The 17,500-nt window shown below is 44.4% G+C and overlaps 1 protein-coding gene across 1 annotated transcript; it reads left to right on the forward strand.

The window, feature by feature from the left end:
* Window positions 1–12,196: 12,196 nt before the first annotated feature.
* Window positions 12,197–17,190, forward strand: LOC119284408 (disease resistance protein Pik-2-like). Its single transcript, XM_037563540.1, has 4 exons — window positions 12,197–13,020; window positions 13,165–13,228; window positions 13,292–15,082; window positions 16,954–17,190. Exons 1-4 carry the CDS (start codon window positions 12,197–12,199, stop codon window positions 17,188–17,190), a joined length of 2,916 nt encoding a protein of 971 aa, XP_037419437.1.
* Window positions 17,191–17,500: the final 310 nt, after the last annotated feature.

Consider the following 17,500-nt stretch of genomic DNA (forward strand, 5'->3'; position numbering starts at 1 on the left):
CCAGGTGCTAAGAGTGAGCTAACATATTTTATTGACCTATAAACCGCAGCAGATTCATATCGTGTGGCCGCCTGTTTGTTTCATGATGTTTTATCTATTACATGCATATTGCTCAAATTTCTAAAAAGTTGAATGGTAGTGTTTGTGAGTGGAATCCATAGAAAACAGGACAATGGGACTAATAACCGTTAAATCTCGAATCATAGACCAGTAAACGGCTCTACATGGTGATGTTGGTCAGTAACGAAACCTCTTGAGATAGGCGGCACATCGACTACTTAGAAGATCTTTGTCCGGTCCCAGAAGAAAAGTATATAGCGGGAAAAATCGGTAGACCTGTGGGTTTCCAGACCATACATGTCGCAACAACCTTGTCCAGCTCAAACAGTGACGAGCGGTGAAAAGTAGTGGTTAATGGAAAAGCTTGACGGAGTCGACGAGTCCAGGTGGAGGGCAAGCTAATAATGAAGATAAGGCTTGAGAATTTGAGATGAGAAGGATGCTGTAAATGTGCTTTTAAACCACGGGGAACTGGCTCAGCCGTCTGAGCATCATCCAACCCAATCAGCCTTCACAGCTCTCCCGGCGGAACTAAGGAGAGACGTACGCGGGAGGTGCTGTAAATTCTCTATCTTTTGGTTTGTGTTCGTTTTGCTGTAAATTCTCTCTCCTTATCAGCCCCATAGATTGTATCCGGCAAAAGAAGACTTCTATACATTTTGTAAAGCTGATCCGTATAGACACGGCATGAGCCTAATCTACATCCACCACTGCACCAAGTTTATGATTTACATTTTGCAGGTGACAGGTATTGCCTCATGCGTTCTCGCAAGCAACCGGCCTCTCTGAAACTACATCCACCACTACATTCACCACTGCACCAAGCAACTTGCTAGTGGGTCAAATCCCTCTGAAACTAGGCCTCCTTTCAAATATGATCTTCTTGGACCTCTCCACAAACTTGCTAGTGGGTCGAATTCCTCCGAGTTTAGGATTTCTTCCAAATCTAGCATATATCTATCTTCGATCAAATCAACTCGAGGGGAGCATTCCAGATGAGCTTGGGCAATTGCAGGAATTAAAAGAGTTGATCCTGGGCAGAAATAAGCTTTTAGGTGAATTTCCAAAGGCTGTCTTGAATCTTTCAACTTCTCTCCAAATTCTAGGCTTGGAATTTAATATGCTAGGCAAAGCACTGCCACCTAAAATTGGAGACCTTCTACCTAACCTCAAAGAGCTTTACTTGGACAGCAACACGTTTGAGGGTAACATCCCAGCTTCCCTAGGCAATGCTACAGGGTTAGAACAGATAGAATTATCAAATAACAGTTTCACCGGAAAAATTCCTACTTCTTTTGGAAAGCTGTCAAACCTGACCTTTTTAAATCTTGAGCTTAACCAGCTGGAAGCAAGGGAAAGCAGAGACTGGGAATTCTTCAATGAACTGAGATACTGCCGATCTCTGAATATGCTATCACTGTCTGGCAATCAGCTGCATGGACATATCCCACAGTTCGTTGGTAACCTACCACCCAGCCTTGAGGAACTTTATTTATACGGAAACAGCTTAACGGGACAAGTACCCCGAAGTATCCGAAACCTTAGTGCCTTGACTAAACTGGTACTGGGTGAAAATGATTTAAGTGGTACGATTGAAGGATGGATTGGAAACCTGAAAAGCCTACGAGTGTTGGGTCTCCAGTCGAACAGTTTCACGGGCCCAATCCCATCCTCCATAGGCAATCTTACTTACTTGGAGTATCTGTCTATAAGTGAAAATGACTTCGGGGGCCTCATACCTGCCAGCTTTTGTAACCTCCAGCAGCTCACGTCCTTGGACCTTAGCCACAACAATTTCCAAGGTGGTATAACCCAGTTTGCTAACCTTATTCATCTTGAAAAATTGTATCTGTCATTCAACAACTTTACTGGAGCAATACAATGAGATTGGTGTCCACGTGCTCTCATTTACAAGCACAAGGGTGTATTCTGTTAGAAATATGCAACGGAAGCAATTGTAGAGATGGTCATACTTTGTATTTATAGTTTGAATAATATCTTTTGTATTGATTCACACATATTTGACTTGTTTGTACTACTTTTTTATATAAGACTTAGCACTTGTTTGGGCAACATGACCATGATGCAGAAACTCAGGTGCGACGTGAAGGAGAGTTAAGACTGAGTATCCTCACACTTGCCTGCAGAGCAGTTGAAGTTACTACTGTACTTACCAAGAGGTTAGGGATCGAATAGTAAGAGTTGATGCTTACCTTCCCTGCTGACAGCATATACACAAATAAAAGACAATATTCTAATGTTGCTATCCAGTGCCATTCTCTGCAATGAATTTTCACGGCATAACAAAACTGTAAGCATGCCTAGACTAGTTCATCCCTTCCCAAATCCCAATCAACACATTTGCAACAGAGAAAGAAATTTGCTATCAATTTTACTGAAAAAGGAACATTAATTTATACGAAAGTAATGCAGATGTGAAAGGTAATTACCTAATGAGACTCGCCTAGTAACCACACAGTCAGAACAGCCAACACACTGAAGAATATATGAAAAGGTGCTATAGCACCCGGGTGCCCCGACACCCCCTAATCTGGTGCGTCGAGTGGTTTCATGATTCGTGCGGTGGAATAGTCAGTAGCCAGCCACATGCAGTGTCAGGTTAATCTAGCAGGCAATTTGCAGACCTGTACTAATCTGTAGCAGGCAGAGGAGACCTCGCAGTAGCAGTAGGGGCACCGGTAGGACAGTGATAGCCCTGGCATGAGGCTAGGTGTGTGATCGGGTGAAAAGACAACACATGAGGCTTATCTCAGTAATCCCCACAACAATACTACTATGAGACAACTTAGTGCTCTGCTAGATTCGTTTCTTTGTCGTTCAAAGACGGAGTCAAGGAATATTTCCTAAAACTAAAACAGGGTGCGGCCAATGCATGCATAGCCCGGTCGAGCAGTGAGATTCCTGCCAAAAGAGGTCAGATACTCAAACATCTATCAATCTGTCTATTGTATCTGGCCGACATGTCAACTCAAACATCTATCAATCTGTTTTCGGTAGGTGGAATCAGGCTAGGACGAACAGTGCTAGACATGTCAATACTCCCGCACTTAGTGAAGAACTAGCCCTGCTAATGGATTTCATTGCTACAGTGCGTGATACAGATCTCGAGACGCAAGATTCTGGACGGATGGTAGTGATAAGAGGGTGCCTAGGCACCCGGGTTCTAAAAAACTGCTCTCGAAGAATATATACTTGTACTGAAGAGATTCACCTCAAGTGGATTCACAATCTGAACCACCACACCCAACCTTCCCTGTTCACGGCGAGAGGAAACCGCGGTCGCTGAAGTCTCCAGAGCGAAGGGGGACGGAAAAAAGTCGGGGGCGCGGAGGGAGAAGAATGGATAGAGCGGCGGCAGACGTTCGCCGCCGGCTGCGTGGAGCTGTGGTGGAGGGCGACGGCCCATGGTTCCCACTAAACCATTTTTCTCCACGGCTCTCCACGTTCTGGGGCCCATTTCCATTGTGCATGTTTTTTCCCCTGACATGTGTGCGTGTGTGTGCGCGCGCGCGGTCTGTATGTGACAGAGAGAGGTTATATGGTGCAGGATGCTGTTGAGAGTGGAAAGGCATGTCTAAGATTTATGTTATATGTTCGTTCAGGGTGATGAAACTTGTAAATTGGGGTTCCTTCCTACTGACGAACGCCTGATAGTAGCCGCTGCTATTTTGTCCCCCCGCCGCTAGGCTCCCTCCCCTCGCCTAGGGTTTCCGCGCCGCCGCCGGCGGCTCCCCCGCGCGGAGCCGCCGCCGCGGCCGAAGCCTGCCGTCGCCGCTCCCTTCTCCTGCTCCCCCGCTCCTCCCTCCTCCTCCTCCCGTCCCTGTACCCCCCGCATCGCCTCCCCGGGCGAGGCGACCGGGGGGCCCCGACGCCGTTCCCCTCCCGCGCGCTCCCAAGCTCCTCCCCCCTGCCGCCGCCAGTGCGCCGCCGGGCCTTGCCCGCGTGGTGCCGGCGGTGGCGGGCCTGCCTGTCCCCGCACGCGGCCTCCTCTGCTCGGGCGATGGTGGTTGGCGGCGGTGTTCCTCGGCTGGCGATGGTGTGTCCTGGTGGCGGGGTCCGCGGGGCGCGGGCGTGTCTGATGCGGTGGCGTGGCCGTTGGCCGCGGGGCGTGCGGCGGTGCGGCTAGCCGCCGGCCTTCGCTCCGCCCAGATCTGGGCTCTTCTGGGCTCCAGCTGGGTTAGGGCGGGCCGGCGTTCCGGCGTGCGGCGGCGTGGCTCCCTGGCGGTGGTGGCGCGGCGTCGAGGGATGCGGGTGGTGGCGGCTTCGTCGGCCGAGGTGCTGCAGCGTGGCGGTAGGTGTTGTCCGGATCTCTAGGATCCGGCCGGTCCTGTGCGGGCCTCGTAAGCTCCTGTCGTCACGTCCGGTCGGCTCCGCGTCGGCAGTGGTGGTAGTCCCCTCCCATCGGCTGAGTTGCGGCCTCCCCCGATCCCGTTGGCCCCTCGTCCCTCCTCCAGGTCTCGTGTCGGTGGCTCAGCGAGACGGCGTTGATGGTTCAGTGACTGTGGTAGCACATGTTGGTGGGCGGCAGTTCTGGTGGAGCGCTTCCGATCGTCCGGGGTGGTGGTGGTTGTTTGGGTTCGGAGAAATCCCTGGTGGCTTGTCCATCACCGACGTGGTGACGCCTGCGGGCGCCGCCGGACCTTCCTGAAGGGCGTCGGATCTGCCCCTTCCCCACTGCCCTCTGCGTACCGGGGGAAACCCTTGGACTTGTCTGGGCAATAGTGTCGTCGTCGTCGCATTCCTTCCTGAAGGTGCTGCTCGGTACGCGACGCCTCGAAGTGCTAGAAGCGCGGTGGTACTTCTTCGGTGGGTGCAGCGGTCACTGGCCATCTTTGTTTCGTCAACCTGCCATTATCGGCATTTGTTTCTTTTTCTTTTTCTTTTTCTTTTCTTTTGGGCGTGCTTGTGCTGCTTCCGCCCCAGCACCTATCGTGGATTGTATCGGATGGTTGCTTTGTAATACAAAGCGGGGGGAAACCCTTTTTCTTCATAGTAGCCGCTGCTGGTTTTCCTTTGATCTCTCCTGCCTTTATTGGTGATTGGTGATTGAATTCTTGACCTGCCTTTATTGTCTGTGCTGACTGTTGGATGTTACATACATGCAAGTCTTGGAGTGAATCCCACGCAAAAATCTAGAGCCTATTGAATTACACAATGTCCCTGATGAACACTTGTTGTGCATTAGCTGAAGGTTTCAGAATCTTTCTGCAGGCTATATTAGGCGCCTTCGAAACTGTGCCTTGCAATCCTCGCTTCCCGGTCACCATATCTGGAATTGGAGAAACGAAATTAGTTTTAATTTTTTTTCTTCTGAATACTAGGACCATGTATACGAAATTGATGCAGATGTTAGGGAAATTACCCGATGATGGAAGTGTGATGTGGCAAGTTTCAGTTTCTCATAACTCAACAGCTTGCACATCGACTGAACGGTATGTACTTTTTTTCAAAAAAAAAAGAATATAATTTCATTGAAGTGACTTCTGATTCACATTGGAAGGCAGCACCACATCATTCAAAGATTTTATGCCTTGGTGGAAAGAACTGTGACAGCTTATCGCTGACTCTGGCCGTTGCCGGTTCTCCTCTCCTCTCCCCTCCCCTGCTTACAGCGAAAGAAAAATCGCGGTACGGAAGCCATGTGCGAGAAGGAGGACGGAGAAGAGCGGGGAGGCACGCAGGGCGAAGGATGGATATGGAGATGGCGGAGATTCGTCGCTGATGGCGTGGAGCTTGGGGATCCGGGTGGTGAAGGCCGACGGCATGTGTCTCTGTCTTTTCTTCTTCTTTCTTCATTCAAGGGAGAAACCGGTGGTCTCCTGGCTAGCTGCACTAAACTGGGCCGACAGCCCATCGTTTCTGCTAGCCCATTTCTTTCTGGCTTTCCCACGTTCAAACTGGTCAGAGTATGACATGTGGGCTAGGTGTCAAGTCAACAATGTGAACATCTAAGAAAGCTTCAGAATTGGTCTCAATATCAATGTCGAGGTCTGCATATGAACATCCAAATGAAGCATCCCGGTTTCACACGATACGTAAATATCCCTGTAGTGGTATTTCCTCAATGGTCACAATTTTTATTCAATCAGCCGGAATTGGATCCATGAAAGATCAGTGACATATAAATTAATATCTAGGAATTCATCTCAAGGACGACAATTCTTATCAAAAGATGCACTAAGTTTCTTGGGAGAGCAACAACATTGGGAAGAAACTCCGTGTATCTGTTCACAATAGGGAAATAGACCGTTGCAGCTACGCTTGCACAAGTCCAGATCGCATCTCACGAAGGCCTTGTTCGGTTGCATGTGGATCCGAGGGGATTGAAGGGGTTTGAGGGAGATTTAAACCTCTTATAAGTCAAAATACATCTCAATCCTTGCCAATCCCCTCCAATCCTCTTGGAAGGAGGATTAACCGAACAAGCCCTAAAGGCATGAAGCACCACCCTCCTTCTACTTGTTCACAAAAACAATATTGTTTAGAAGAATACCCAGACAACAACATGGCAAACTATGCTTCAGCATCGACCAAATGCAATAAGATCCATACAACTCAACATTTGAAATACGTAGGAAATTAGCATCCTAGATCAAACCACAATGACTTATAGTTAGGTCAGAGATGCATGTACCTGGGCCAAACGCATCACAAGACGAAATGACAGTAGCCATGAGGACAAGAGCCAACAAGCACCGGGCAGTTGTGTTCTTGAATATTGCCATCAGGTCCTTCTTTTTCCTTCTCTATGGTATTCTCGTTCTTCTGAAATTTGTGGGTTGAAATGCTCACGTTTGGCAGTACTTTTATAGAAGCAAATGAATGTTTTGGAGCACCATAAATTTGAGTCATTTAATATTTTAATTAATGCAATATTTGAGAAGCAAATGAATATTGTAAATTATTGTTGGGGGTAAGATACGATCAATAATTTTAGAAGGAGCCAATATTTATTTGCAGGCTATTACTGCCACCGGACCAATGCATCAAGTAGCGACATGCAGCAACACGCCATGAATCTATTTTTTGGAAGGCCGATATACAATATAAAAAGGCATCACTTATGATCTGCCTATAGGACATCAATGCGAAAATAATAATATAGAAGCAAGAAAGAGCAATGTTGGGTTACGTCATAATATCTGATGTATCCAATCCGGAGATATACCTTCCTAATAAAATTTCTACAAGACACAAAAATTACAAAGAAATGCATAACACTGACATTTTTATCAACGATGGAGGGATATAAGCTATTAATGCCTGCAGGTGTAATCTTATGCATGCATCAGAGATTGGTGTGATCGAGCAGGTTATGTATGACTTAATTTTTATGCAAAGTTAGGGAGTCGGTAATCGTCAAATGTCGTTGGGATAGTCTGCTAGAGCATACAGACCAAGGTAGAAACCGTTGAAGAATTCTACGCATAGCCCGTGAAAGTGGAAAGGCCTGTCTAAGACTTATGTTGTTGTATGTTTTGCAGGATGATGTAAATCGGGACTCATTTCTACAGCAGAACGATGGCATCGTAAAGTGTGATTGTTGATAGGAGCCGCTGCTGATCTTGGTGAACACTAGAGAAGTTGAATGAAAAATAATTGCCTGAATTTCCATCCTTTGAGCCATGGAGAAAACTATACAGCAACCACCACCGCCAACATATGGAGGCACATCTAGGTCCGATCTCTCGCTTTTGGACCATGACTATTCCATTGATGTGCTCTCAGCATGTGCCCACGGTAACCTTGACTTCAGCACCGCCACTGACATCGTCCTAGTTGTTCTAGTGGATGGTGTAGTCAACCGTACTGAAAGTTGAACAACAGCGTCGAATTCGCTACCTGTCTTTGTTTTTCACATCGAATGTTAAACATTTCCTGAATGAATATACTTCAAAAACAAGTACTTCCTGCGATCTTAAATATAAGTCCTTTTAAAGATTCCAATATAGATTACATATGAAGCACAACAAGTGAATCTACACTCTAAAGTAGGTCTATATACATTCGTATGTAGTACTTTGTATTGAAATCTCTAAAAGGAGTAATATTTAGAAATAGAGGGAGTACAAGTCTTGAAGGTAATCTATACTGGGCAAGAAGTGCTACATCGTCACTAAAATAAGCAAGAAGTAGTAAGCACCTATGCTAAGCAGTAACATCGGCAAGTAGTACTTTCTCCGTCACAAAATAAGTGTCTTGAGCTTAGTACAAATTTGTACTAAAACTAGTACAAAGTTGAGGCACTTATTTCGAGACAGAGGGAGTACGAAGTAGGGAACCTGGGGGGACTAGTGAAGATGCTCTTAACCCTGAAATAACGGCGACAACTGCTGCAACAAGAATAGTGATTGTCACCGACGGGGCCAATCAATCATCAATGGTTGACCGCCTGAGACGCATGTATGATAGAAAGCCTGAAGTTCTTTCGAGAATGTTGAGGGCAACGGATGATTTTTCAAGCATGTACGTTTTGGATGGTAGTATGATGGTCAATAGTATGAGCCTGCGCAACAAAGTACATACGTGAAGCATGTACATGGTGAAGAATGGTAATGCAATAGGTAGAAGTGCAACAACTGCCAACCAACTGATGAATTTGGTAATGTGGGAATCAACAAGAGCGTACGCCGAGCAGGTTGCCTCTGCAAAGACAGTAACCATAGCAGAGGATGAGGATGCGATGTAGAGGGACAACCCCCCTATCTCAAGGTAAGCACGGCCCATCCTAATGTCCATTGAATAAAGCCCTGCGAACATGCAGCAAAATGCAGAAAGTGCAGATGACGCAAATGCAATGGCATCCCAGATGATTAGCAATTTAAAATCTTCGAGTAGCCAGTAGGAGGAGGAGCAGAAGCAACGGAACCAGTGTTAGGTATGCGTGGCCCTCCAACACTAAAAAATGCTGTAACCGACATACTGTATTTAGAATGACAAGTGTGCGGACAGCCATAAGTCCGGCATACTTGCTAATTGATTCGGATCGTTTTGCCTCATCAACTTTTCCTGTCATGTTATCATTGAATTCATCCCATCGATAAGTACTCCCTCCGTCCGTAAATACTTGTCGGATAAATGAATAAATATCTAGAACTACGTCTAGATACATCCATTTCTCCTACAAGTATTTCCGGACGGAGGAGTGCCATAATCAGCTCGAGCCAGTTTCAAGTGACGATACATCAATGTTTTTGAATCCTGGAGCATAATCAAGGAAAAAATTGCTTTGCTACTTAGACATGGGAGAGCAACTTTGTAAGAAAACTGATAGGTAAATATACATGCAAGGCTGCGTACCATCAAATTAAAGAGTCCAGGTTCAACGTTCAAGCCGGCAAGATCTAGAGATGTGTCCCCCTTGTTGTTTGAGATAGATACTCAAACAAACTCCCATGTACGTAATTCATTAAACTGCAGAAGGAACGCTCATTCCCACTCTTAACAGCTCGATGAAAAGCTGTCATGTTCAGAATTTGAAATAAAGTTTGTTCCGTGCGTACGTAATCCACCACGTTGAGACTCCACTTTCTGATAGCAACATGAATAAAAGCTCTGGCCAGAGGCACTGCAGGCCCACATACAGTCAGGGCACTGCTGAGCATAGATCATAATCAAACACTTACAGTTCAAGCCGCGACTGACTGCATTCGAGCTCAGGGACAGGATGCTGCCCACGCCGGCGCTGGCACCAGGCAACCTCCGCCACAGCCGCCGGCAGAACCATTCCGGTGCCTCTCTGGCATCTTTTCTCTCTCGGCTCCTCTGCTCCCTGCGTCCCAGAGCCACATGTGCTTACGCGAATCGGACGGCCACCAAAACTCAGGTGCGATTTTGTAAGCCCTTTTGTTTTTCATATGTGGTTGCTCAGGTCTAGAAAATCTCTCTCTTTCTCTCTTTTTCCTACTATTCTAGCAGGAATATATTTGCCATGTACATGCCGATGTCTCATTTATTAAGATGTGATTACTGATAGTGATAGGTGCAAACAAATGTGCTTACTCATAAAATTGTGGTTCAAGTATACTACCTCTGTTCTAAAATATAAGAAGTCTTGGTAGGCTAAACTAGCTTACCAAAACGTCTTGTATTTTGGAATGGAGGTAGTATTTACTACCAAAAAAGAACTTTTATGGTAGGGGGGAATAAGTGGACTGCTAGGCTATGTAATTAAGAATGGTGAATCTTTGTGGGATGGACTAAAAACATGGCCGATGGTAAGGGATTGAGAAACATTTGTGTGTGTGTGTTTGTGTGTGTGTGTGTGTGTGTGTGTGTGTGTGTGTGTTTGTGTGTGTGTGTGTGTGGTGGGGGCGGCACATGATTAAAGGGGTACATAACAAAAATAAGGTGAAACTCACTAAGATGACCCCCACCCCCATAATCAAACCTAGCGTTCAATCCTAGATTATCAAGGGTGAAACCACCTTCACTAACCATGAAAGCTATGATCGGTTCATCATAACATACTATTTATTCTGCGAGTACGAGACCCCTGATCACCAAATAACTTTTCGGATACAAAGGAACTAATCAAGTACTCCATCCGTTCAGAATTACTTGTCGTAGAAATGGATGTATCTAGATGTATTTTAGTTCCAGATACATCAATATCCGAGACAAGTAATTCCGAACGGAGGGAGTAGAACCCATCACGTGCCGCCCGCAGTCCGTGCACACACATAAACGTTTATTGCAGCGACCATCACTAGCACCGTTGTACTTGCACCACCAAGAACAAGTTCGGGAGTCACCACAATGGACCTTGCTGGTATTGTCATGGCATGTGCTTTGAACCACGTCTACAAACGAAAGAAAGTTGTTTTATTCTATTTAAATGAACAAAACTCTTATATGGAGAGAAGGTACCATTATTATCTTCTTATTACCACAAGACATGAGGAGCGCCAATATGAGGATGGATGCCACAACAACGACGAATGCCTTACGAGCCATGGCTATTTCTTAATCTGGTTGGCTGTCTATCATACGATGTGTACTGTATTTATATGGAAGTTTTCTCACCTCCTTCCTCTCATAGTCATTTATGTCTTCCTATTCTAGTCTCGTCGCAGAAATTTTCTGATCTAGCATTAATTTCTAAAGATTTGAAAATTAATGAGGTGAACTATTGATGTGTTATTTGATTTTCCTTGCAAAAAATTTCTGCCCGACATTAATTTGTAAATATTGGATATAAATTTTCTGCTTAATAGTCAAATAGTACATAATGTTCATTTGTCTATGGGGGGATTTACTAATCAGAATCAGATCATGGCAGTGGTGTGGATCATTTTGTTGCTCCTTCTTGCATGGAATGAGTAAACCTGTCATCGAGAAGGCACTGGGGCGATCGCAAGGATTAAAGTAAGTATCACATGTTGGATTTAGTTGGGTCTGGCCAATTAGTGATGATAATAAATCCAAAATTCGCAAGTCAATTTGATTTGCTATGTGTTTATGCAAGGGAATCAATTCCAATAATTAATTAGCGGAAAGTGGAATGTTGAGAAACATATGTCCTTTTTCTAATGCTGAATCACCCTGAGCATTGATGTGTGGTTTCTATTGCATGGTTGATGACTTCTGAATTATCATTTGGTGAGGCTAATTAACACACCAAGTAAGCACCTCACGACCAGCTGCTGAGAGCGACCATGGACCTGGCAATCTGCTCCTCTAGCTTGACGACCTCTAATCCTTGGAGACGAGTACATACTGCAGGCGGGCGTCAAGTTGATTGATATGTACAAACGCAGACGACCATTGCCGATGTTTCCTATGTCGATGATATCAACGCCCTCACATATTTTTAATTCAATTAGGCCGGCACAAATGCAGATTAAATGATCTCCTAGCCAGACAAACAAGAGTTTTTGAAATCTACCGGTCCACCCAAGGCCCACATGCATGCATATCCCTTCACAAAACACGCTTTAAACTGTATCAGTCCCCATCAATTCATGACTGTACGTTATTGTACCACGTCAATTCCAATAGCTAGCTAGCATGTCCTTCAATATAAAGACAAGTGAGCGAGGACATATATGGCATCCCCACACCAAGTAAGCATTATTTTCGCCCAATCAACCAGCTGCCGATCTGAGAGTGAACCATGGTGGGCGCCGCAACGGGTGCCATGGGCAGCCTCCTCCTCAAGCTTGGCAGCCTCCTCAGGGAGGAGTATAAGCTGCAGACAGGCGTGAAGGAAGACATCCGGTATCTTGAGAGAGAGCTGAGGAGCATGCATGCTGCCCTTCGCAAGGTCGGGGGCATACCACGGGACCAGCTTGATGAGCAGGTCAAGCTCTGGGCCGACGAGGTCAGGGACTTGTCATACCGAATGGAGGATGTCGTCGACAAATTCTTGGTGCGCGTCGAGGCTACCACCATCGTTGGGGTACCCAAGCTCAAGCGGCTCATGGAGAAGATGGGTGATTTGTTCACCAAAGGCAAGATACGACATGACCTCGGCGAACAGATCAAAGACATCAAGGTACGCATACAGGAGGCAGCTGGCCGGCGTGATAGGTACAAGGTCAATGAGGTGGTTTCTAATCCGCCGGGCGCAACCGTTGGCATGGCCACGGCTGACCCTCGTTTGTTGGCTTTGTACAAGGACAGGAAAGATCTGGTTGGCATTGATGTGGCGTTGAGTTACCTAACAAAGGTGCTGACCGACGAAGACAAGGAGCTCAAGATACTCACTATTGTTGGATTTGGTGGGCTTGGAAAGACAACTCTTGCCAAAGCAGTGTATGATAAGCTCCAATCGTCATACGATTGCAGCGCTTTCGTTCCAGTAGGGCAGAATCCCAGCGTGAGAAAACTTCTCATGGATATTCTCTTTGGAATCAACAAGAAAATATACCGAGATTCATTGGCATTGGATGAGAGGCAGCTGATTGACAAACTCCGAGAATTACTCGAGAATAAGAGGTACTTATATATGCGCCCTAATGCATCATGTGGTATATGGACACATCTCTGTTTGATTCTTTTCGTACTTATTGTAGATACTCTCAAGCCTTACCAAATAATTTCCCTAATTTATTATTTCTGATGCGTCATGGACACGGACAGGTACTTCATCATTATTGATGATATATGGGATATGAATGTGTGGGAAACAGTCAGATGCGCTTTGGTGCACAATAACTTTGCAAGCAGGATAATCACAACTACTCGTATTCTCGAAGTCGCCACACAGACCGGTGAAGTATACAAACTAAAACCGCTTTCTCGTGATTTATCCAAGGAGTTATTTAATACAAGATTATTTGGAGGTAACAACAAATGCTCTCATGATCATCCAACAAAAGTATACGATAAAATTTTAAATAAATGTGGTGGTGTGCCTTTGGCTATAATCACAATAGCTAGTTTGCTTGTTGGTAAACCAGTGGAGGATTGGTCTAAGGTATACAACTTGATTGGTTTTGGGAGTGAAGATAACAAAGATGTCGAGAACACAAGAAAGATACTTTTGTTCAGCTATTATGACCTACCTTGTCATCTAAGGACTTGTTTATTGTACCTGAGCATATATCCAGAAGATCATTTTATTGAGAAAGATACTATAATATGGAAGTGGGTTGCCGAGGGTTTTATTCATGAGGAACCGGAGGTAACATTATTTGAGATTGGCGAGAGATATTTCAACCAGCTGGTAAACAAAAACATGGTACAACCGATTGAGAAGCCATATAATGGAATCATTATTGGTTGTCGTGTCCATGATATGGTGCTTGATATGATATGTCTATTGTCGAAAGAAGAAAACTTTGTTACTTTATTGGATGGTAACAAGCAGTACACATCTTCACATGTCAATGCTCGTAGGTTAGCAGTTGGATGGAGATCTGATCCTCTGGCCAACATGTGCATGCCCCAAGTGAGGTCCCTTAATGCCACGTGCAATGTTACTATGATGTCATCGCTTTCGTGCTTCGAAGTTTTACGTATCCTAGATCTAAAATGTGAAACTGATTCTTTTGTTTGGACAAAAATAAAACATCTTCATCTTCAGCATCTTGGAAAGCTAGTTCACTTGAGGTATCTTGGACTAGGGGACCTGGATATCTGTAAACTCCCAAAGAAAATAGGGAATCTTAAGTTTTTACAAACACTGGATTTGAGTGATAATGACATCGAAAAACTGCCGAAGTGTATCAGTCAACTAAATCAACTCAAGTGTCTCCATGCTTACAATAGCTCAACAAAAATACCAAACTGGATCGGGAATCTGACATCTCTGGAAGAGTTACGGATTAATGGCAGCAAAGTTTCTCCGAAATCTTTGAATGGGCTCGGCAAGCTGACAGAGTTGAGAAAGCTCCGTATTGAAGGACATTTATGGTTATGCAGCGAGAGCTTGGAAAATGCTTGGGTGGGGTCTCTAGTAAAACTACAGAAAATCGAAGTCATAGACGTTGAAACTATTATGTCATGGCTAGATGTTGACGACACATGGGAAGGCCACGTCCTTCCTCGACAAATCATTGTTCTACACATGTCATATATCCAGCCTGGGTTGGTAGCAAAAATTAACCCCTCACTTCTTCCAAATCTCTCCCATTTAACTATACATGTCGGCACTCCAAATCTAGAGATCTTTGGAAGGTTCCCAAAGCTTCTTACTCTCAAGTTGGACATGCCGGATGGTCGCCACCATGATGTGATGGGCAGTGCAGGTGCATTCCCCAAGTTGAGAGTTCTCAAGACGTCCGCGACACCTGGCCAGTTTCTAGAGGGAGATATGCCAAGCCTCGAATCCCTCCAGTTCATTTTCCAGGCGCAGTACACTGAGGATGGCAAGCTTCATGACTTTGACCTCAGTAGCTTGGTGAACCTCCCTTTGCTCAAGGAAGTCATAGTCGGCATACAGGAGGATATCTATCATGAATTCTCCGACGAGATTGACAAAGCAGGGAGGTGCGCAGTCAATGCCCATCCTAGCCATCTCAAATTTCACGTCAAGGCGATCGGAATGGCATCGTGGGTATGTATATGTATTCATAGTGTTACCCGAAAAAAAATTGTGTACTCGTATTGTTGACCACGATAGGCAGTGCAGGTTTATATATCCATCAAAAGGCTTAATGTGTAGCATCTCTTTTCAGACTTTGGAATCTCGTTCTTGTTCAAAAGTAATTTGGTGAACCGAGGTATCTGCGCATCAAGGTACCCTCCCCCTCTATACGTATACATATCTCTTTTTATGTGTGTTTGATTCTTTCGTGGCACCAAAATAAGTTTGTGAACTGAGCTTGCCGTGCATCAAGGTAATCCGCTTCTATGTGTATATAGATATCAGTCCACCTCACTGCATTCAACTTGTATTCCTGACTAATTTTCTGTACCCCTGAGAGTATATACTTTCATCCTCAATATACCTCGTATATGCATTGATTATACCTATTTATCATTCTCAATATACTTCATTAAATATTCCAAAATACCTCAATACAAGTTTTATTGAAAAAATATCGTTTGCCGCTTATTTTTTCTAATATACCTTTTTCACATATAAACAAATCAATATATACGTAAACCTTTAAAAATATGTAGATCACATGAATTTTAAACTCATTTGAGGGTATCTTGTAATTATTAATGAAGTATATTAAAAATAAGAATAAGGTATGAAAGATTCGTCTATATATGTGGTATATGAGAAGCAGGACTACATACTCCCAGGAGTATATAGGGAAAATACATTCTACCACGTAGGGGTAGTTACCTCACATGTCTCATATACTACCATATGATACTATATATTCTACTTTATCATTTTATAAGTATGTTCATATACTTTATATAAGATATTTCAAAGTGAGTTACATGAAAAGATTGCAAGTTGACCCATGGTTTTTTATATTTATGAAATATATACATATTTGTATGTAAAAAAGAGCATACTTAAAATATGATACGTACTATGAAAATTAGTATATATACTACCTAAATATTCTTATACATACTAAACGTACATGGTAACTATCACTGATGGTAGATAACATTTGTCCTACATAGGGAAATATATATATAGGGAAAATCCATCCTACCACCCAGTGGTAGTTACCCCACATGTCTCATATACTAGCATGTGGTACTATATATACTATTTTATTATATTAAATATGTTCGTATACTATATCTAAGATATTTCAAAACAAGTTATATGAAAAAATTGCATATGAGCTCATAATTTTTGTTATATTTGTGAAATATGTACATATTTGTACGTAAAAAAAAGCATACTCAAAAAAGGTACATACTACCTAAAAATTTGTATATATACTATCTAATAATTGTTATATACTACATACTACACGTATATACTCTCGGTTTCAACAGATACTACATACAACATAGAAAACGCAAGTGGTGGTAACTACGTACATATATATATATATATATATATTTATATATATATTTGTGTGTGTGTGTGCTCGCGCGCGCGCACCCCTTTGTACCTTGATGTGAACTGACCGTAGCTTAGATGGTTAGGTTTATTTTGATGGAACCAGCCCATTAAAGTTTCAAGTCCTAAACTTGACACTGGTACTAGCATTTTACTAAATTTAATTCAGTTGTTTCGGCGATGTTGGGAAAAAAACCCTATGTATATATATCCTTGCCATCAAGAGGTCCGCCTTTCTGCCCAAGGCTTGCTGGTGACAAGGCTATCATATAGCTCGGGTTAGTGGGAAAGAAAGCATTTTATGCACTATGGCTTGTGATTTCTCCATGTTTGGGAAAGATTTTAGGCATGCCATGGAATTTAAATTTTTGCATCTATCTTTCTCATTCATATGCATAGTTTTTCGCTTAAATTCATATTCTTATATTCTGTCACTTTTATTATAGGAGAATAAAAATGGTATGGTCTATCGAAGAAAAGTACCTGTGGAGGTTGACCCCTCCCACGTAGCTGTGGTGCTCCCGGTCCCTATCGGCGGTGGTCTCGTTTGGTTTGTGCCGGCCTCGCAGCGTCTGCGGTGGAGAGACGACGGTGGTGTCCTCGTGACTGTGGTGACGCAGGTTGGTGGGCGGTTGGCGTGGTGGAGCCGCCGGTTGGTCTTGGGTTGTAGGTTTGAGGGGTAGGGCGAAATCCCTCTCGGGTCCGCCCGGCACCGACGCGGTGACGCCTGCGGGCGCCATCAACCTTCTTGAAGGGAGTCGGGAGTACCTCTCGCCCGCTTCCCTCCGTATACCGGGAGAAATCCTAGGATTCGTCCGGGCAGCAGCGTCGTCATCGTCGCAGTCCTTCTTGAAGGTGTTGGTTGGTTCGCCGCGACTCGATGGCATTGGAGCGTGGTGGATGTTTCTGGTGGGCGCAGTGATTGTGGGATGCTTCAGCTTTCGTTCATCCGGTGCTGCCGGCATTTTTTTCTCTTGCTTTTCTCATGTTTTT

This window comes from Triticum dicoccoides, chromosome 4A (genome assembly GCF_002162155.2).
Source record: "Triticum dicoccoides isolate Atlit2015 ecotype Zavitan chromosome 4A, WEW_v2.0, whole genome shotgun sequence".
NCBI classification, from domain to species: domain Eukaryota; kingdom Viridiplantae; phylum Streptophyta; class Magnoliopsida; order Poales; family Poaceae; genus Triticum; species Triticum dicoccoides.